Source organism: Tachysurus vachellii, chromosome 15 (assembly GCF_030014155.1).
Source record: "Tachysurus vachellii isolate PV-2020 chromosome 15, HZAU_Pvac_v1, whole genome shotgun sequence".
NCBI lineage: Eukaryota > Metazoa > Chordata > Actinopteri > Siluriformes > Bagridae > Tachysurus > Tachysurus vachellii.
The window spans coordinates 15,405,315-15,428,055 of NC_083474.1; the positions used below are offsets into that span (position 1 = coordinate 15,405,315).

Below are 22,741 nucleotides of genomic sequence, written 5' to 3' on the forward strand. Positions count from 1 at the left end.
CTCTACTTTACATGTGAACTCTTAATTGTACATATATAAATACCTGCATCATTTACTTTACATTTTTGCATGCTTGAGCCTTTTATGTAGCAGTTCATACAATGTTCAAGCATACATTGAATTGATTAGCCCCTTGTTTTTGTTCAGTGATAAAAAAAAAGACCAGTGGAGCAATAGAAGAGCATTCACCTTATTGTCCAATGATGGTGGGTTTGAATTCCAAAAATGCCACATCACCCATGTCCAGGAGATAAAGAACACAAAACCTGCCATGCTTTCTACTTGAGAGGGGTGTCATACTTTCTCCCCTGTCAGTCACAGTGACTAGCTAAGCATGCGCATCTATGAGTTAATGTATTTGGAAGACAGTAGATAGCACATTCCACCAAATGCATTATGCCACCTTGACCTTGAGTGATGCAGTACTTTAAAAAGCCTTGTGGTTGTTTGGCTTCACTCATCTTAACCTTCACCCTCCCTGGGTGGTAAGTGTTGTATTATAGGAGACCTGGCATGTGGGTGGGAATTGAGCCATATTAAATTAAGGAGGAAATTGAAAAAAATCCAAATGTATAAAGTAAAAAAAATCCAATGAACACTAAAAGATGATCTTTTGACTGACATTAGGCCATTAGGACAAGTGTATATGTTCTTCCACATGGGCTTCCTCTGTGTTGTCTGATTTTTGTTTTCTGGTCTAAATTAATCCTAGGTGTGAATAAGTGTGAACACATGTGTGCATGGTGCCATGTGAGTGTCAACCAAACTGGGGAGTGTTTTCCTGCTTTGTCACTAGTGTTATCAGGATTGGCCTTGGATGCTCCAAAGGACAAAGAGCAGGTACTAGCAGATACTGCATATGAATAAAGCAATGAGAGCAGTTGCATTTTCCCTATGTGGCCTAATGTTGATCTTTTTTTTGGTACATTCTCTCAAAATGCCCTATTTTTTGTGTTTTTCCCCCAGAACATAGAAGTATTCAGTGTATTATAAAACACAATGTGTCCTTTCAATTTCAAAAGTTTTTTTTTTTACTCTGTATCTCACATGGCCCAGTTGTTAATGTTAGTATTTTGGTTGTTGTTGAAGATACAAAAAATGGCACAAATTGGTGAATGGTATCAAATTGGTGAATGGAGTTTCAAGACTCATGTAATATTGCTAATTTAAATCATTTTACCTTTTCACATTCAATCTCATGTTCAATTAGTGCTTAATGAATTTACCCTAACCCGTGTAACCTTGACACAACCTTTGACATTCTGAGCTACAACACTTACCCTTTGTCATCATATTAAATCAGTCTTTGATTTTATCTTTCAGCTTAATGTAAATTGTATGTGTACCATTTTCTTTAAAAACAACCCATAAATAACCTAAAGTGTTGCTATGTATTTCCATCATGTTCCTGTAAAGGAATCCTCACACTTTATAGTAGCGGTTCTCAAGTCCCTCAGAGTGAAATTGCTTCAGCTGTAAGACTGACTGAAACTGGTGTAGTTTAACATTACTGACACCATGCATTCATTGTGTTTATATACACACATTGTTGGTCAAACGTATGAACAGTGTCCTAATAATCATATACTTACCTTAAACTGTGTTAACTTATATGGAATTGCATTATCACATACTGTGAATATTTCAATTTAAAACTGACAAGAAGATTTTGCAGAAATTCAGTTAATTTCCCTCAACACATAGTTTATCATTACCAGATTTTATTTTTTTTTTTTAAAGGATTTTTGCTAAATGTGTGTGATGATTTAGTCATGCTGTTTACATGATGCCAAACAGCAGGTAAAAATTGTGTACGTTTTTTAAATCTAGTCCTTAAATGTCCACACACATACGATATATGATGTGAGTTCAGTGTGCAGGATTGATGGGTTTTGCTCTTTGCAGATATTTGCTACTTTCAACAGTTCTACGATATGCACACCTAGGAGACTAGAAGAGATTGGCTATGGTTACAAGTACTTTAGCCATAAATTTAAAGATTGAAGATACTGTTAAAAAACACACTCAGGGATATATATATATATATATATATATATATATATATATATATATATATATATATATATATATATATATATATATATAAAATTTAGCTAGAATGGTGCATGTAGTGTACCTTTAAAGCTACTGTACAATTTATGTACATGAAATATATTAAAGTTATGCTATATATCCACCTCTAGAGGTAAAAGATCACTCCAGATTTTAAAACTATATAACGTACCATTGAGGCTGCAGCCTGAGGATTGGGTTTAAGTAGAGTTTAGTACTTTTTATGAACGTGTGGGATCTTCAAGGAATCAAAATCAGACAGATGATATTAGATAAATAAACGTTTTACCTAAAAATTAATGTACAATTAATAACCAAAATCCAACGATCCATGACAAGCTTTTTTTATGCTGCTCTCTATCTATGTAAATTCAGTGTAAATCGTGTTAGAGGAGTGTAAACAGGACTGTGGAGGGCAGAAGGGGCGCTCCGGGGTTTGGCGGCGCGGCGCTCGGAGCCAATGAGAACGCGCAGCGGCCGCGCGGCTTTGAAGGGAGGCCGAAAACTCGCGGACCGGATTGCTGAAATTTGTGTAGCGAGAACGCGGAGATTTAGCGCTTTTTCCCCGGTTCAGCTCGTGGATACAACACCGTGCGTTTCACAGAGGTGAGTGCGTCTGTTGGCGAGTTTACAAAGTCCGTTGCGTCGCGTAAAATCCCGAGGGTAACACGAACAGCCAAACATTGTGCGTTTATTCGGTGTTCCAATAGTTAATTGAAACGTGGGTGTGTTAATTCATCTGCAGTTTAACTGTCAGTTTATGTTAACCAACCTGCTGCTCATACCTGTTGTATGACATGAATCGGACAGATTAGATATTGAAGCCGCGCTGACGCTGAGACACTTCACGTTTGGAGCGCAGGACGCCAGATTACACGCCTGTATGCGTCTTAGTGAATGAAGCATCTGAAAGCGGACCTTCTCTGCGGGTTCGAGCACTTCATTCATGCTTTTTCCCTCCCTCTCCGCTAAAGCAGCTTCAAGTCATCCTCTCAGAGCAGCTCAGGCGCTGATCGGACGGCGCACTGAACGCACAGCTCCAGCTAACAGCTCCACTCAGACCTCCCAGAGTCAAACTGCTACAGAATGGACACACTTTACGACCAGCGAGTGCCTTTCATTCATGCACATGTAAGTAGGCTGTAAGTTTGCATGTTGCCTGGTCTGCATCACAGAAAGTAGGCTTTTCAGATTATATTTAATCGAACAGCTTACACATGATGTGACAGACTTTTAAAGGAAAAATCATTAAAAAACAACAACAACACAGCCCTAGCACTCTGGCTCATCAGGGATAAATGGATTTGTTTGTCTGTTCCTCAAATCCACAGGGAAAGGCATGCAGTAACAGACTGGCAAAAGACAAGAAAAGGAAATTCATTAACTCTGACCTGGCTTTGGACACTGAGGGTAAGCACAGAACATGTAGAGGGGGTGGTGGAAAGAGGCAATCTTCATTTCACGGCTTCTTAACATTTCACAAAATGCAATTTGCTTGTTTCCACCTGCACTCTTTGCTGTAAAATCTCAATTACAAACCACATGCCTCTGAAGAAGCTTTCACAACATGCTTCTCCAGCTCTCTGGTTGAACTAGAATAGTAAAAACCGAAGTGTGGAGTGAAATAAGCAAAGATTTTTTTTACTGCAGTCTTTCTTTTTCTGATTGCACGCCTGTCCTTTGTCACAGAGCTTTTTCAAGATCTCAGCCAACTTCAGGAGACCTGGCTGGCAGAAGGTAAGCATTTGTGTGTGTGTGTGTGTGTGTGTGTGTGTGTGTGTTGTGTTAAAAGCTTGGCCTTGTTGAAGTTATCTTTAGTTGGTTGGATGATCAACAAGCACTTTTGTGTTAAAGACAGAACGAGAGGAGAGAGAGAGAGATAATGTGGGGGAGGGGAAAGCAATATGCCTCAAGTTACAATGCCTAATATGCAGTCCAATTAATGCGTGTGTGGCGAAGGCACCTCATGTGTCATGCATACATTAAAGAGGCAGAGGAGTCTAGAGGGAGACCGAGGAGCTTCTACTGTGAGTGTCATCACAAATTACCAGGAGAACTTGCGATCGCACTCACTCTCTTCTCCCCCGCTTTTGGCAAACGCTAAGGCAGCCGAGCAACCACCACCACCACCACCTTTCTCTCTCTTTCTCTCCCTCACCCTCTCCATCGCTCTCTCTCTCTCCTCTCTCTTTCCCTCTCTCACATATGCACACACTCTGCTTCTGTCTTTCTCTCCATTACATCCTCTTTTAGTGTCTATATATGAATCTTTCTAAAGAACTTCAGCTGTCACTGCTGCATGTTAAGTGTTTTTTTACTTTTTGGACAAATGGACAACTTTTGAAAATGCTTTGAAGGGTTGCAATCTGAACCGCAGCCGCCACAATTCTTCTATTTTTTACTATTCTGAAGTGATTGATTTTTTTTCTGATGGAAAGACATGCTTGTTATGGTGTAACGGGATGCTTCAGGACTTGAGCGCCAGCGTCTTGTTTCCTTCTTGCTTGCAGCACCGGCCTTTAGGTTAGTGTTGTATGTTTCGTCCTGTGATATTTCTGGCTATTTAACGTATTTGTAGCTATTTGTGTTTGAAAACATTTATTATATAATTCAGAAGACTTTTAAGAGGTACAATTTCCAAATCTTGATCGGTAACTATAATAGTATAGTAGTGATCGAAGTTATCTTAAATATACATTGTTAAAACATGTCTGCATTTATTATCATTTGACTGAAATAATCTAACATTTTTTATGATTTTTTTTTTTTTTTTTTGTGAAAACTTAAATATAACTAAAGATTTTGAGCACAAAATTATTTAACAAAAATCACTCTGGACTAAAAAAGTTAAATAGCTGGTTTAGACCATCCTTTACAAAATATGATAACATTTAAAATTATTTTTTAAAATTATAAAATAATTTTTTAAATTATTTTAAGATTAGACTTTATAGTTGTAAGATTTCTTATTATATTTGTAAGAATAATGTGTTATTTTAAATATTTATTTACAGATTTCCTTTATTCACAGGATTTTTTAAAAAAAAAAACATTACATGCCAGTACTGCTTGAAATGTTTTTAAGAAGTTTATAATACATGAATATGCATGAGAACCTGCAAGAAATTGTAGTTTGGATTTCTAATATCTTTCTTAGAAGTTTGACCCAGAGGGTCAGGCTCATCTTTTATGTGCATATTTTAAATAAACAAAATAGATTGTCACATTAAAATTATGCAAAGTGGTTTTGTAAAACTAGGACCAGCACTTTGCATTAGGGACATATTTCCACAATCTATGTCTTTGTTGCTTAGGGTCTGTACTGTACACGAAATAAGCAGTAAAATTCATGTTCTTATTATTTCGCCTTTTATGCTTATTGACAAGAAGAAGTATAATTGGACACTGAATAATTAAGTCATGACATTTAAGAATTATTCATGTTTATTATTAACTTGGTGAATTACAGTACCAGACTTTATAGTTATTGCGTGCTTAACAAAAGTTCAATGTAATAAAATGTGTATAAAGACATTATCGTTACCATCAAACGGACTAAAATATGACTCGCCGCACACACCGGTGTAAAAGAATCTCAATATTTGATAACCTTAGACCATCGTCATGTATTCTTTAACACGTTTAAAAATCTTCGCACTACTGCTAAAGAATTTTCGAATGGGGAGCTCGCTTAGAGATTTGAAGATACTTTACTTTCCTTAGTGCCAGTGTGATTATAGTGATTCCACCTCAGGGCCTTTAAAAGAATAAGACATCATTTAAATATTTTAGTGCCTCAGGAAGGAAGATGGGGATTAAAAAAAAAGAACTGTCCACTGCTGTAGATATTATAGTGACGAACCCAATTCAGTCTGTCTTACATCAGTCAGCCGCGGTGGCCAGAGGTTGTAGGCAAATTGTAGATAGATTTAATAGACGACTTCCTGTCCATTAGAACCAAAACGAAAAACCACTGGAATCATTTTAGAGATTTATCGTCTCAGGTAATTGGAAAGAAGAGGAAGACGTATGAGAGACAGACGGTGTTTCCGACATGAGAGACGTAAGAGGTGATTGGACGGTCATTTGACATGCGTGTGTCATTTTTGCCAAAGCAGCCAGCTATAAGTCTCTTTTGGAAAGATGGCTTTATGAAAAGATCCTCTGAAAGGGTACTAATAATTCTAAACAAATTATTATGTCAATTCAATTTGGTTATAGGTTCATGTTACAAAGTTAGACTCCTTTGCGTTGTCACTTTATTACAAGTGCTCCATACAGCTCACATTAGTGTGTTTGTACCGTTGTGCATCTGCGTGTAACGATCGAGCCGCTTGAGGCCTGTAATTTCACTGTGCGCCTCTTTTTTTTCTGTGAATGACGGCAGTGCTCCAACTCCCAGGCCGTCCTCAGTAGTGCTGCCTGGATCAGCTGTCTCATTCACAGGCTCTCTCATTCACCCTGCTGAGTCCTGCAGCTTTCTTCCTTCTTCCTGTCTCTTCATCTCCCTCTCATTTGTGTTAACCTATACTCTGTCTTTTGTGCCTCCATTCTTTCTTATTTCATTCTAATTTAGTAGCTAAACAGTAGACATGACCGTTATCGGCTTCGGTGTAAATTTGGACTGACCTGTCAGATGGGTGGAACTTTGGTAATGGTGATGTTGCTGTGTGTGTTTGAAGTGCTGTTTGAGCATTTAAACATGTTTATAACCACACAGGCGTGTACCATAAAGATAAGTCACCTGTCAACTGCTTTGCATGTAATCTGTGGTAGAGTGGACATGTGTGTGTGTGTGTGTGTGAAGAAAAGCAAAAACTTGACTTCTTACCCTCATTAACCCAATAAAAGTGCAGTGTATTTGTATATTTATATTTGTGTGCCCTGACATGTTGGTGTGAAAATGGAAATCCATATTTATCACTCCAAAATGAATGTGCTAATAGCCTGGCGCTCAGAGGTCTCATACTGCTTTTTGCCTCACTGGCTTTTACACCAGATCGGGCAAAGATTGTGGGAAACAGACACACAGTCAAAGTGTAAAATGTGTGGAACATAAACATGAAGGCGCATGATTGCAGTCTGTACTGAAGGATTCATTATTTTAGCATTAGGCAGCAGTGGAGGAGAGATGCTTGGTTTGGAGGAGAGCCGACGCGGCAGGTACAGGTGCATTCACCAGTGGGGACGTGTCCCAATTAGACGGTGTGAAGAATAGGTGTTTCTTTTTTTTTTTTGGGTGCCTGGCTGTCCCCCTGTCTTTCTCTCAAAGAATAAAAAAGATGAGTCAAAACACAGAACAGAAAACATTGTGGATATTTCTGATATTTTACACGGAGGATTTAGTGTCATTATTATTATATTTGGTTCTCAAAAATGTAATATTTCTTTCGATGATTTAACCCTTACTGACAGAGATTTAGGATGTGTTTCACACGCAGGGCCCCGTTCTGTCCGGCAAATGAAGTCTAAATTAGATTATTGACATAATTAGAGGATATGTCTCCTTTGTTATAAATGAATAAATGTCCTCATGCGTAGGATTACGATTTTTGATTCATTAGTGTTTAAATCATTGGAGCTTAATAGAGGAAATGAGTTAAATACAGATTGTGTTAACTCTTCGAGTTAGCCACAGGCAAGGAGGAAAGAAACTAATCTGGTCCTGTTCTCGTCTTTTCTTTTTTTTTTCTTTTCTCTGTTCAGCTCAAGTTCCGGACAACGATGAGCAGTTTGTTCCTGACTTTCAGGGTGAAAACTGTAAGTGTAATACTTTTTTTTTTTTGCTTTTCGTACTGGACACATCAAAATTACTGAAGGATTTGCATGATTTGAAAATTGATAGTAAAATAGTCACTTAGTGGTTCACATACAAAAAAAAAGATATATAATAAGTTAGCATATTAAAAAAAAATCAAAACATAAGCTTCAAATTAGTTTTTATAATACTTTTTTATTTTAAATATTTGATATTAGTTTATTGCTCTGTAGGTAGATAAACAGCTGAGTTGTAAGTTTGTGTGTGTGTGTGTGTGTGTGTGTGTGTGTGTGTGTAGCTAGCACCGGTACTACTTTAAATGGCCATAGGAAGTAGACTTGGCTCAGGGCGATCAGCGAATTCAGTGCCAGTGTCGGAAGTGGCATGGACTGAGTGTGGCACAGTGGGGTATGAGGCCAGCTTATGTCTTAAAGAGAAGCCAAAATACACCGCCGCACTGAGGATGCTGGAAAAAAAAGGGGGCTTTGTCTTGTAACGGAAGTTCACCAAGCAGCACACAATATTGTTACTTATGAGAGCACTGTAGTCATCTGTATTTCTCCTCATCATGAGTTAAATCAGGATTGCGTGGCTCTGTGTTTCGATGTAAAGTGTGAAACAGTTAGAATTGTGAGAATACAATAAAAGCATTTAAAAAGGTCAGGGATTGATTGTGTGACCTAAATAATATACTGATTCACCTAATATAATTGTGCACAATGGTGGACACTGTGCGCTTACTGTACTGAATCAGCTTGTGTACCGGATGGATATTTTTAAATACACACCCACTTTGTGTACTGTAGTGCAGTGTCATTGAGCCGGCTCTGTCTCTGTGCTGTTAGCTGGCATTTGTAGATGCAGGCGAGGGAAGAGCAGGGCAGGAGAGGAGGGACAGGCAGATGGTGGGAGGGCGAGGGCGCGGTTGTAGCGCTCCTGAACAGGCAGCCTAGCATGCAGCCCTCCCATATGTGTCCACGCTGGCACGGCCCCTCTTGCTCACTTTCCCTGTAGCACACAAAGCACAGGGCTATAAAAGAGACAAAATGAATCTGTGAATAAACTAGAACGATTTGTGAGAAAGCTAAACCTGAACCTGGCAAATGTAGATATTTGGGTTTGTAGAGTGTTTAGGTCTGATATGCAGTCTTGAAATTTACATTAGAACATTGTTGTATTGTTTTTTAAAAGAAAGGCTCGATATTTTATTCACGCAAAATAGGGAAAGGCTACATAACAGCCAGAAAAAGTATAATACCTTTTCTGTGTCTCTAAGAACTTACGATGCCTCAGTTCACCTTTTATAAACTACATCATTACCTACCAATTTAATTTATAACATGATATTTGCCACAATATAACTAACTGTATTATTTAAAAATATATGTAAAAATATACATGGATAAATAGATTATCAACACACATGATGCTTTCCTGACTCAAGTCACCAGGTCAGAAAACAAACAGTGCAAATTAATAATTAATCATTTGTTAAATATTTAGAAGAAACTCACAAGTGACTAAAATGATGATGAGGATGATGATGATTATTATTATTTTTTTTATTATATTATTTATATTAAATGTTTTAATTATATTCTGTTTTCCATAACAATAGGAAATGTGCAAATGTTGAAATCTGTCTGTCTTTATTGTTCTTTAAACTATCATCCTAATTTTGAGGAAATGAATAATAGCAGCAAATGCCACAGACAAATCCTTCATAACACCGTCCATTAAGAGAAATCAATGTGTCTGTAATTGCAGCAATCTTGAAAGAGTCGCACGCATGACGTCCCTCGCTGAAAATAGGGTTTAGCTTCACTGAAGAGCAAATACATTTTATATTGATTTATATGCTTTCGTTCCTCAGACTGAAATCTATAATGATGTATTTTTCTGTACTTTCAGTGGTTCTTGTTTTGTTCCATAAAAATTAATCTGTAAATATTATTGTAATCAAAAAACAGTATTACATTTTTGTTGTGTTGTTGTTGTTGTTGTTCTTCTTCTTCTTTTCCACCGGTAATAAAATGATTAGTGGCTTTGACGTACTGATATTACAGTAACTAATCCACCTGCTGATACTGATCAGGACAGTAAAAACATGGCCGTGTTTTTTTAAAAGCATTCAACAGATCTGTACTTAAATTGTGTTAGAGAGTTTTTACACAATTGATCACAAAAAGAAAAAGTTCTTAATGTATATAACTAGTTAAATTGAAACCTTATGGCTGGTCAAGTCAGAATCCATCGTCATCATCAGCTGGAATAACACATCTCCACCCTCATTACAGCCTCATAATTACAGCGATGGAGCCACTGCTTAACGAGTGTTACTCTGTTCGACATTGTCAGAGGTCTTTATCTTGTGCTTTTTTAACCTCCGATCAATGATCGTAAAAGGTCAGTTCTCTCAGGGGGTTGGGAATTAGTCTCCATGGTTTTCCACTACGGTGAGGACAGCTGCTAGAGGATTTCTTTTTTGTTTTTTTTTTTTTTAAATAAACTCTCCAACCTTTATTTATCCATAACACAGTGAATGGATAGATGAGTGGAAAGGTGGATGGATAGATAGATGTCCAGGTGGTTGGATAACTGCTGAAATGGATATTTTCCCAGTCCATTTTTAGTGAGTGGCAGAAGCAGTGCTGCATTACTTCTCAATACTGTACAGACTGACTAAAAGCTGCTTCGCTAGCCTAACTGACTTAGCGTTGATCTTTTGTCAGAAGGACAGGAGATTCATCAGCAGTCGTTCAGCTCTTAGTAGCCCTTTAAGGCTTGAGAAATGGGAATGGTGTGGGAAGGCGAAGGGGGGAGGAAAGAGAGAGAAAGAGAGAGAGATGATCAATGATTTCCATCTTGTCTGGGCAATATCTGCATACAGCTAAAAGAGAGCATGCGATTTCAGTAGGTCACACCCACACCAGGAAATGACATGTTTCTTACACACAATTAAATAAATTGAATTATGTTTCATCTCGGTTAACTTTTTATATCTCTACATGTGTTTTAACAACTCATTAAATGGGTTTTTCTCAGGGTGTTTCAGCACCTTGTTGGTAGCTGAAGCTCTTTTATCAGTGAATTTGTAATTACTTTATTATGTTCATTGGTTCATTATCTCTCTCTCTCTCTGTCTCTGTCTCTCTCTCTCTCTCTCTCTCTCTCTCTCTCTCTCTTTCATGTACACAGTGGCATTCCACGGGCTGCAGTTGAGGATAAAGCGGGAGCCCCACAGCCCTTGTGCTAATCTGGGATCAGCCTGCAGTCAGGAGAGACCCTTCAAGCTCCACTATGGAGAGAAATGCATGTACAACATCAGGTACGGTCAATTACACACACACACATAGACCAAACACCCACACACACAAAAGGACAACGAAAATCATGAGACTGTAGTGTTCCTTTAACTCATTATACTCCCTTAGTCACATTCTTACTACATACATATATAAACTGGATAATAGATAATGCTTTAAGAGTCAGACAGAGTTTATATAATAAATATCCTATCATCCTTATAACACGTAACCACAATATTAAATAACGTTGAGTCTTTCATACTTTTTTCCCGCTTAATTATCCTGCTGGCTTTTCTTGCTGTGTTTAATTTTTTCCTGATTAATTTCTTGAGCAGCCATAGAAACCCACAGTCCAAATCTTGTGTGTGTGTGTGTGTGTGTGTGTGTGTGTGTGTGTGTGTGTGTGCAATTTAATGTAGTCTAGTGCTGTGTGTCAAATTCGTCTCAGAATATTTATTGAATATAAATTGCACAGTACAAAGAACTAGTATATGTTGTTCCTTATGCTTCAAGTTTCCAGTCTGAAGGAAGCTACAGTATGTTTTCAAAAGAGTACTGGTGAAATATTCATAATATACACCAAACATGTCCCCCATCCACCCCAACCCAGAATCTTTCATTCATAAGAAATTGTTCTTTGTGAAACAAAACAGCAGGTGCATCTTAAATTAAAAGGCCAAAAAATTACCATATCACAATACATGTGCCTTCCTTATTTTCTCTCCACTTGGACAAGCATCCACATAAAACATGGTTGCCTGGTTACAGTCATCTTTCGAATGATTTGATGATACACTCATGACATTTCATGTTGCAAAGGGTGTAAATTGGACTCAAACGAACACAGCGCGGAAAAATGCGACTAGCTTGATGACACCTGAGCTAAACTAGCGAGCTCGGTGCGAACGATGTTCTCTTTTGAGTTGAAGGATGAAATGGTTAGAAATGCGCGTGTTATGTTTAAATGAGTCTGAATGGCACGTAATTGCATTTGCAAAGTCAAAGTTGAAGTGTTGATGTCAGCTGCACATCTCATGTGCAAGGTAGTTAAACAAAGTTCTCCAACTAATGTACACAATTACGTATATTTCCATCAGTTTTTCCAGATAGAGCTTTTTTTCTGCACATCCTTGTAGCTCTAACCAATCTCCTGTCATTCCTTCATGATTGCAGTGCCTACGAGCAAAAGCATGTAGCAGGAATGAAGGGCTCCAGTCCTGTGACTACACCCTGCAGCACACCCGTATCTCCCCATCAGCACCATGTGTCTCCCAGTGCTGGCCTCACCCCCAAACCAGACAGAACATATCCCCACCTCAACGGCCCACAGCCCCTCCCTGACACCACCTACAACATTGACCACAGGTATTTATGCAAATACTGAGCCAAAACAGGCTCCAGCTACTTATCTATATAGATCGTATCAGATATAGACCTGTACCTAGTGCAGTGAAAGTTTAAATAGATATGATGGCTAAATGCTATTGTGCACAATCAATATTCAGGATATATTAAAGCTTATTAAATACCTAAGAGATGTGCTTGATCTACCTCAAACAGTTTCAGTTCTCAGGCTTTAAGGATTAATCAGTTCCTTATTAGAAACTCTGAGCACTATAATCAGCAGTAATCTCGTTATATGAATACAGCTTTAACGTCTGTACTGTATAAACTAAAGGTCCAACGCTATCCTTTATGCATGTTATCACTTATCACTGAAGAACTGAAAATAACTATTAAAGTACTAGCGTGGTGTCAGTCATATTTTCTGTCATACCTTAAAAACAAATGTGATTCATCAAAGGATGTCATTATTTACTGTAAATATTATTATCAATATATTATTAACAGTTTGCACCAATATAAGGTCAAATCTATTATAGTGTCATCTGAAGTCAAAGAAAGTGAGTATTGTTGTGTTTCAACAACAGTTAAGTTGCACAGTACATTATCTAGAGTGCAAATACAATTCATATAAGAAATGAATACACTGGGAAACACAGTGCATGCTAACTTGCCAGTACAGTACAACAGAACTGGATGGAAGAAATCAGTGTCAGAATTGTAGCAGGACATCTCAGATTGACAGTAAATGTATCTCTCTGCAAGTTTAGTGCTTTAGTTATCAACCTGGGGCTTTGGCAAATCTGAAAAATGTTCAGTGGCTCAGGATGCTTGATGACAGAATGTTATTAGTAATTATTTAATGTCAACAAACTGGGAGGACAATGAGAAAAAATGTCCTGAATAAGGTAGATGGTGGTGATTATTTAAAAATTGTATTTCATTTCCTCAGTACAATATCGCTGGGTCTGGTATGGGTCTGTGTGTGTCTGTGTGTGTGTGTGTGTGTGTGTGTGTGTGTGTGTGTGTAAGTCAACAATACAGCAGAAGACACCAGAAAGACATTAAAAATGGCACGTTTAATAATAATGAATGTGATGTAGAAACTGAACTTAACTCTAAATGATGCTGATGCAGTCTGAAGTGAGGGCAAATATACAGAAGCAGATAGAGAAAAACATCCAGATTGAAAGAGTCTTCAGCAATGAACTGAGTGCTCCGTTTTGTATTTTTATATTAAGGGTCAGAAGTTTGTTTTCTTAACTAGTGATGGCACTAAAATGTGAGTAATGCTGAATGAGACACATCAGAGGTAATTGTTTGGTTTTTCTTGATGTGCTTGAGTTGTGCTGGGTAGATGAATACACAGTTTATGTGTTAAAAGTTTTTTTTTAATTTAAATTTTTGTAATTCTTTGCTGACTTTGCTGTCGCAACGACTTTACTCAGGTTCCGGCGTCAGCTATCAGAGCCGTGTCATTCATTTCCTTCTCCGGCGCCGGCTCCGATGGGGCGAGACGGCCGGCCCTTGTACCACAGACAAATGTCTGAACCCAGTATTCCCTTCCAGTCTCAAGGGTTTAAGCAGGAATATTCAGATCCTCTGTTTGAGCATCCACTCTTGGTGGGAGCCCCTCTGCCTCAATCCTACCCTCCTTCCATGATGATAAAGCAAGAGCCACGAGATTTCACCTATGACTCAGGTAATTACGTAAACACAAAAAAAGCACTTATTAATATGGTTTATGTCAAGGAGAAAGACAGTGCCTTGTAGTTGTTAGAGTAAGATGTTCTTACACTGGGTCTGTGTTAAATTAAGCAAATCCTATTGAAAAGATTGAATATAGTGTTATATTTGTATCTTATTTACAGTATAATCTCCTTGTGTGTGTGTGTCAATGTGTGTGTGTGTAACCAAGCACCCTTCAGCTTATCCTCTTTTCTAGAGCACATTTTTACAAATTAATTAATTATACATAGCACACAGATGTTTATCATTTGGTTAGCGGGAACAGTCAGCCTAAATTCGCTAATAATCTCCCCTCAGCCGAGAACTAACCTCCGCAAGTATGACAGGAAAGAGTCTGAGACTATTCCGGTAAATGCTGTTATTTTTTTTATTTTTTTTCTAAAGGCAGATCGTGGCTCTGTGAGGGATGGGGTGACTGATAGAATTAGTGCATTAGTAGAGAAATGGGGGCTCTGGTCTCATTTCCTGAGGGCCTGGCTGGAGCAGGGAGGAGAGAAGGGCCCCTATAATCTCTCCCATGGGGCCCTCAGGCTATTGGCCCAGCTCTGGCATGAATGAAATGGCGTTTGCTGTTCATTCACAAAAAAAAGCGAGGTACTCTGGTGCAGCCTGTCAGGAAGGAATGTAGCGTCTGGCCCTCAGCTGCTTCCTGTAGTGGTTATGTGAATCAGGACACATGCCCTAACCCCCTCTCCTGAGAAACAGACATGTCACTTTGCATTTTGGTTCCAAATCTATTATTTGAAGCTTACAGTTTGATGTACATTTTTTTTCAAATATTCATATTTTCTATTTTGCATCTGTATATAATTTAAATAAGATCATCGGTACGAAACCAAACCTTTACATCATAACTCGTTTGTTTTGATTATTTGAGAGATAAACTGTACGTGTTTTGTGTGATCATCTTGTCATTTAGAAGAAGTTAGCTGCATAAAAAGAGTGTGTTTGTTGTGTGCTGTAGACAGAATGGGAGGGCAGTGTCTAATTTAATTAGCAGTAATTTCATTCACAGGGCCATTACTTGGATGAGGCCTTGAAAGATCTTTACAGGCTCAAATGAACAGGGTTAGCTGTTTTATTGAGCATTCACTTAGAATCTGCACCGTTGCGTTGATTGAATTACACGACAAGATAACAAAATGAAATATATAATGCCAAATGCTCGCAGGTCTTTGAACCTTTTTTTATGTGCATAGTGTAATTTTTGCCAATGGAAATGTACAACAGTTCAGTTCATTTCTTTACTTCTTTATGTCATGCAGAAGTGCCAAGCTGCCACTCGGTTTATCTGAGACAAGAGGGTTATTTGGCTCATGCAAACAGAACTGAAGGTATTGTCTAAAGCTTCACATTGTTCAGTATAAAGTAAAGTAGGCCCTGTGTGTTTGGACTGTATACCTGTGTCCATAATAATAAGATATGGCTTGTTGCTGCAGGTTGCATGTTTGATAAAGGCGTCAGGCATTTCTATGATGACACCTGTGTAGTACCAGAAAAAGCTGAGGGTAAGTTCAATTTTGGAACATAATCAAAAATATAGATATTGAATAGTAATATCTCAGTCCATTATCCATAAGCCTAATGTCTAGCTGAAAGATTTGTTTTATTCCCCATGTGTTATAACAGCACATACTTTATATAAATATAAATCATGTGTACACACCTAACATACTTCCTGTATGTGTAACACCTCAAACTGATGATATCAGATCTTCAGTTCTTTAATGAAATCAGTACCTTGTGATTAAACACAATCATGCAGACTAGTGAAACTGTATGTGTGCGTGTGTGTGAGTGTGTGTGTGCGTGTGTGTGCGCGTGTGTGTGTTTGTGTGTGTGTGTGTGTGTGTGTGTGTGTATGGGTTCTGGCATGTTTTGCTTTCATCAACAATGAGATAGTTAGAATAACTCAATTACAAACTGATTCAATTAAAAATCAGTGTGTCCCAAACAATTACTGTTATTAGGTATTACTATAATTACTGCTTTAATGTCAGAAATAGGTGCTGGCTTTCAGCTTTACACAGGAAGTGAAATAGTTTTGCAGGGATGAGTTTGTTTATTTGTTTGTTATTTATTTCATTGTTTGTTTGTTTTTTAATTATTTCCCTGCCTGCATCATCAAGTGTCAGCACTTTTCACAGCCCAGTTGTAACCTATTGTTTCATTTTCCATACTTTTAAATCGTTAATTCATAATATTTCTTGTAAATATTAAGTAAAAGGCAATACATATAATGTACACATAAACCTATATTTATTGTAAAATATTAAAACTTTTTTTTACAGATAAAAATGTTTATATTTTTATTTTTGAATAATATAATTTCTATTATTTTATCTATTAGTATTTTATTATATATATATATATATATATATATATATATATATATATATAGATAGATTATATATATATATATATATATATATATATATATATAGATTATATATATATATGAGCTCACTGTTTGCTTGTCGATACTAAATGGTGTAATAAATAATGCAACAATATTAAACATTGCAAATCATTTGATATTTGATATTTAACATATTAACTCTAATTACTTCATTTATTATTCTCCACTATTACGACCTGCTTTGTTTTGGAGATTAAGTGGCAGAAGCGTCCTGTATTCCGACCTGTGAGACTGATTGTATTCCTCAGTGAAAACACAGTGTTGAACCCAGACCTGATCAGCTGTTTCATACCTGCAGGGGACATCAAACAGGAGGCAGGGCTTTACCGTGAGGGTCCCACCTATCAGAGGCGAGGCTCACTGCAGCTCTGGCAGTTCCTGGTGGCTTTGCTGGACGACCCTTCCAACTCCCACTTCATTGCGTGGACTGGCCGAGGAATGGAGTTCAAACTCATTGAACCTGAGGAGGTACTGCAAACAAAATCAATCCTAGCTTCAGCATTTTTCTGCAAAAGATCACGTCCTATTAAGTGAAAAATTCTGCTCATCACTCAATCCCCTTAAGAGCTAGTACAAGTTTAAATATTATTTAGAGCTATTTTTTCTAACCATTTTTATCGCCAAGCTTGAAACAATCTTAGAATTTAGTCTTTAGTAGATAAGGTCAAAGATCTGCTACCATTTCAAGCTTAAAATTAGGGCTTACTTTAGGTGAAAACTACCTATATTTAACTTTGTTATTTATTTATTTTATTTATAAATAACTGTATGTAAATGTATAGTAAGAGAAATTCTTAAATGTATTAAATGTACAAAGATGTAGTTTCCTTAAAATACACTTTAAGATGAATAATAACACAAAAGTGTTTGGTGATTAAATATCCCACTGTATTATTATCATAGTAGTATTATCTACTACTATGATAATTTAGCGATTAATCGTGGCCAAATAACATTCGTGTTATATTTTTATGGGAATTCTCCTTTGCACACATACATTAAAAAGTACACATAAAAGATGGAGGAAATGTGCCAAGGATTTCTAAACTTTTTGTTATTTTGTAATGTTTATCCAGCTGATTTAAGCAGGAAATGCACTCTCATGCGGGGGGGAAAATAAATATAATAAATATACTTTAATTGGATTTGAGAATAAGACCTGATCACTATGAACATAAACAGAACATAAAAGTTCATTTTATTTAGTTAACTAATTATTTATTCTGCCTTGCTTTCAGAAAATTGGTTATAGACACTGCATTAATGCTGCCTAAAACTTTAACTATGTTTCAAGACACTAATATTAGATAAATTTAGTTTAAAATCAGGATCTGTTTCTTCATCACTTCATCCACTTTACCAAATTAAAGCCAAACCTTATTTAAGCATATCAGGTTATTTTCACTCCTCCTTCAAACCACCATGTTTAATGTTGAGTCTGAACTCACAGCCATGATTTGATGGCCATAAAGAAGGCCAGGCCTTGCTTTATAGACAGTAAGCTTTTATGTCCCTCCAAACACAACACACAGCAGAGAGCTGACTGCTAAATATTTCGAAAGTGAAAGCTATGTTGACTGGCTGAGGTTTTTCAAGGAGACTAACAGTGCTGTGTTTGTGAGCTGCATCAAGCACAGCAGAGCTCCCTTTAGCCTGTATATGTGTGTGTATGTGTGTGTGTGTGTGTGTGTGTGTGGAGGAAGCTGGCACAGGCCCATTGGGCAGCTGTAGGGGACAGGGGGCCAATTCATGCCATCAGGTGACCCAGGGCTGCAGGGTTTGACCAGGCAGGTGGACGACGTGAATGAAAAAGGGCCGACTGTGGCAGGTTCAGGGAGAATATAAGGAGGGAGATTTAAAAAAGAAGCAGGGGGCGTACAGACAGGTGCCATAACATCTGCCATGCTTCACTCATTCTAATGAGCACATCTCTAATGATATATACAGTGTGTCCACCTGAAGGAGTTTTAGAGACTAAAATAATATGTGTCGTATATAATCAGAGACCATTCCCTGGTAAAGAGCGATTGCGGTCGAGAATTAATGAAATCTTCTTTTGTGGTTATGGCCATTTTTTATTCTGAAGGTGGCACGACGCTGGGGGATCCAAAAGAATCGCCCTGCCATGAACTACGACAAACTCAGCCGCTCATTACGCTACTACTACGAGAAAGGGATCATGCAGAAGGTAAAGGATGTGACAAAGCTAATGCATTATGAAAAAATGCATTAAGTTTTATCTAATATGTATTACCTTTTCTGCAATAATCTATTACAAAGCTAGTAAAATATGTTCACGTCCATGTTTGAGCAGCACCGTAAAGTGAAACTGATCACATCTTTTTTTTTTTTGCCTCTTCAGGTGGCAGGTGAGAGATACGTGTATAAGTTTGTGTGCGACCCCGAGGCCTTGTTCTCCATGGCCTTCCCTGACAATCAGCGGCCCGTGCTGAAAACCGACATGGAGAGGCAAATCAACGAGGAAGAGACGGTGCCACTGTCACACTACGACGAAAGCATGGCATACGTTCAGGAAGGAGCCTACTGCAACCCGCACCCTTACAGCGAAGGCTATGTCTACTGATCACCGAGCACAGACTCTGCCACATTGGTCTCACCATTTAAAATTCGTAAGAATTCACATCTAGTATGAAAAAGTTACGAACATATCAGTGGTGGTGGGGGTTTATCGCTCATAGCTGTTCTTACAACTCCATTCATATGAAATACAACAACAAATAAATCGCTCTCAGTCACTAGAATTCTTATGAATTTTGTGTGAGATCAGGACTTCTCTGGATTCCTCTATCCGTCGTCTCCGTCATTCCCCGGGACAAAGAGTGCACTTTATGGACAGAGACGGGCAGAGTGTAAAACCTACTGTCCTAGTTACGGTCGTTGCTCCTTTGATGTTTGTTTCTTTTACAATAAATGGGGGGATTCGAGCATGCCAGATTCACTGGGCGATCTCTGGAGAAATTGGCTTTTTCTGGAAATATGTGTTCATCTATTTAGACAGGTTTCTAGTCTGGAGAATGTGGGTGAATAAATCTCAACCTCTTTTACTAAGATCTCTTTAAATCATTTGTGGAGTGCTCATTTATTTTCATTACCCATCTACTTGGTGTCATGCTGAGTAGCAGCTAATAATTCAGTGTATTTGTATCTGAATAAAAGCCTATCAAACTCTCCAGCGTGAAATGAAACAAGCACACGTTTAAGGTGATTCACAGATCAGCGGGTGAGCAAGATCCCATAAAAGCCACTTACCTGTTATTAAGACATAAGTGATGAAGTACTACAACAGAGGAACTACAAATGTCTGTGTTATTTGTTTCTTTTGGACGTTCAGCTCCGTCCTGAACATGGAGAGAAAATAAACATTCCCGATGACTGATTGTTTAAGATTTGAAAACTGGTTTGACCCTATGCTGTTTGTCATTTCAATTCTTTTTAAAATATATATATATTTTACAGGGTATGTTAATCCATTTCAATCCTTTATTGAACACAAACTATTGTTTCGTATTTCCACACATTCTTAGGCCAAATCTATATCCTAATTATTATGTAAATTTTAGCTTTCCTGTAATCATTTTTTATTCTTTTAAAGAATTCATCAACGGTTGGAGATAAATGTGTTATTTCCCGACTCCTGCATAATCTCTGAACATATGAACATGTAAATTCAGGATACTACACATCAATGCTGCTTCTTCATGTGATTGGATACATGTAGTTGTTCCATAACAGATGGCAGCTATGCCCTGCAGTACACTCATTCATGTTTTTGTCTTTTTTACAGCAAAAAAAATGAAAGTCAGTGTTTATTGAATGTAAGAATATATTCAGCATTGAGGAGGAAATGGCAATAGCTACACTTCTGTAATAAAACGGTGTTGAACTACAAATGAGTGGTCACTCCTCAAATAATGGAATTTATTTTTTTAGTCATTTTGGCATTTTTTAAGAGCAATTTTGGGTCACTGATAAAATCAATTTTGTTCAGATTTCAGTGTAATTATAAACAATGGTAGAAGATGCTTGTGCTTTAGAAATCTTACTTAGTTATAGTTACAATTACAGGAAATTATTTGAATATATTCTGACAATTATACGTTTGAGAGAATTTTTTACGACCACAGTAAATCTTTGGTCAAAAGTCAGTCCAGGGAAAATCAATATCTAATTGAACTTAAATTACAATAAATCTGGGGGCACGGTGGCTTAGTGCTTAGCACGTTCTCCTCACACCTCCAGGGTTGGGGGTTCGATTCCCGCCTCTGCCATGTGTGTGTGGAGTTTGCATATTCTCCCCGTGCCTCGGGGGTTTCCTCCAGGTACTCCGGTTTCTTCCCCCGGTCCAAAGACATGCATGGTAGGTTGATTGGCATCTCTGGAAAATTGTCCGTAGTGTGTGATTGTGTGAGTGAATGAGAGTGTGTGTGCCCTGCGATGGGTTGGCACTCCGTCCAGGGTGTATCCTGCCTTGATGCCCAATGACACCTGAGATAGGCACAGGCTCCCCGTGACCCGAGGTAGTTCGGATAAGCGGTAGAAAATGAGTGAGTGAGTGAGTGAGTGAGTGAGTGAGTGAGTACAATAAATCTAAGGAAGTTTTCAGCATTCTGTCTTATTAAGTAAAAAATTTAGAAAAGATGGTTTTATCTAGACTTACAATTTGTTTTCCAGGTTTTTGGATGGACCTTTTTTTTTTTTAAATATAACAGTGAATAAAAAAAGACAAAAATTGATTATGATTTAACTAGATTAAAAGATACTGCCTGTGCTCAGTGCCTATCCAGCTCTATCCAACTGTGTGTGTTTGTGTCTGTGTCTGTGTGTGTGTAACAAGAATAAAAAAAGATAGACATGAACTTTCAAGAAGATATTTTCACACGATATACATGATACTGTTCCCTGATTAGCAAATCAGGTCCATTTAAAAGACAGTCGTTGGTCCAGGTAAACTTGTTCCTGATAGGCTGTGGAGATATATATATATATATATATATATATATATATATATATATATATATATATATATATATATATATATATATATGTGTGTGTGTGTGTGTGTGGTTGCATTATATAGACAAATTTACAGAAAAACTAAATTGAAGACTTAAATTGGGTGAAGATTAGATAATGTACATAAGCAATGATTATTCGTTTCATGTGGGCCTATAAATAACTTTCCGCATTATAACATTTTAAGAAAATGTGAGGATCATTTAAAGTTCCACATAACTTAGAAAGGTGAGATGACAAATCAACCCTAGTGTTAATACACCTTTTGAAAATGGCACTAATCCTCAAGCACAGGTGACAAGGTGACAGATTCTTTTGATTAGAGTTTAATTTGAAATTGAGTTGATCCTTCTTCTCTTTCTTCTGCTCTGGAGTCTCAAACTAAAAAGTCTTGTAGAAAAAAATCAAAGTGGATTCTGTGTTTTTTTTTTTGTTGTTGTTGTTGTTGTTGTTTTAATGTGTGAACGTAGTTGAGCGCCAGGGCCACAGACAGACATGAACATGCATTAGCACAGAGCTGTGGTCAAATTTGTCTGGTAAAATGATCGTCACGGTTCTCAAGAGGACACAAATGATGGTGGTTCATTCAAATGGCTCAGATTAAAATTTCATGCAAAACCATCTCTACCCTCAAAATATGTCACGTTTTAGATGGTGAACCTTGAGGAGTTAAAAGGGGAATCCTGATGAAAGAAAGGGTTCATAATTTCCAACCAAACAGCTTAAACTTCATAAATCATGTTGTATGTTGGTTTTATATATACATGTCATGCCTCCACTGTATTAATCAGGAGCGTTACCTTATAAAGACAATCATTTTACCACAACATCCTGCATCACCAAAACTTCTACAGAATTAAGGTCAGCAAGCACAAATTTTCATTGTCTATAACATTAATCCTACCATAGTTCATTTCCCAAGATACATCATTATAGATTTTATGACATCTTTAAAATTATTGGAGGCAAAAATGCGAATAAATGATGGTAAATAATATTTAATGTAATGAGTAATAATTTTTTGACGTTTATTGAAAGCTTTTCTCTAAATGGATC

At 37.4% G+C, this 22,741-nt stretch overlaps 1 protein-coding gene across 5 annotated transcripts; it reads left to right on the top strand.

The window, feature by feature from the left end:
- Nucleotides 1-2,501: 2,501 nt before the first annotated feature.
- On the top strand, nt 2,502-20,562 carry etv1 (ETS variant transcription factor 1). Of its 5 annotated transcripts, none has more exons than XM_060888735.1 (13): nt 2,502-2,679; nt 3,048-3,204; nt 3,405-3,483; nt 3,763-3,810; nt 7,780-7,833; nt 11,030-11,159; nt 12,313-12,504; nt 13,932-14,185; nt 15,498-15,566; nt 15,672-15,740; nt 16,950-17,119; nt 18,738-18,839; nt 19,014-20,562. In XM_060888735.1, exons 2-13 carry the CDS (start codon nt 3,160-3,162, stop codon nt 19,233-19,235), a joined length of 1,434 nt encoding a protein of 477 aa, XP_060744718.1. In that variant the 5' UTR covers nt 2,502-2,679; nt 3,048-3,159; the 3' UTR covers nt 19,236-20,562. The 5 variants fall into 5 exon arrangements, with proteins under 5 accessions (XP_060744718.1, XP_060744720.1, XP_060744719.1 ...); XM_060888737.1 differs by having other exon boundaries at nt 15,672-15,734; nt 16,944-17,119; XM_060888736.1 differs by having other exon boundaries at nt 3,051-3,204.
- Nucleotides 20,563-22,741: the final 2,179 nt, after the last annotated feature.

Excerpts from the sequence above, each read along its gene's own strand:
- etv1 (XM_060888735.1), top strand. The coding sequence starts at position 3,160 with ATGGACACACTTTACGACCAGCGAGTGCCTTTCATTCATGCACAT. Across the intron at positions 7,834-11,029 it reads TGACTTTCAGGGTGAAAACT|TGGCATTCCACGGGCTGCAG; the intron begins GTAAGTGTAATA and ends TCATGTACACAG. Across the intron at positions 12,505-13,931 it reads ACCTACAACATTGACCACAG|GTTCCGGCGTCAGCTATCAG; the intron begins GTATTTATGCAA and ends GACTTTACTCAG.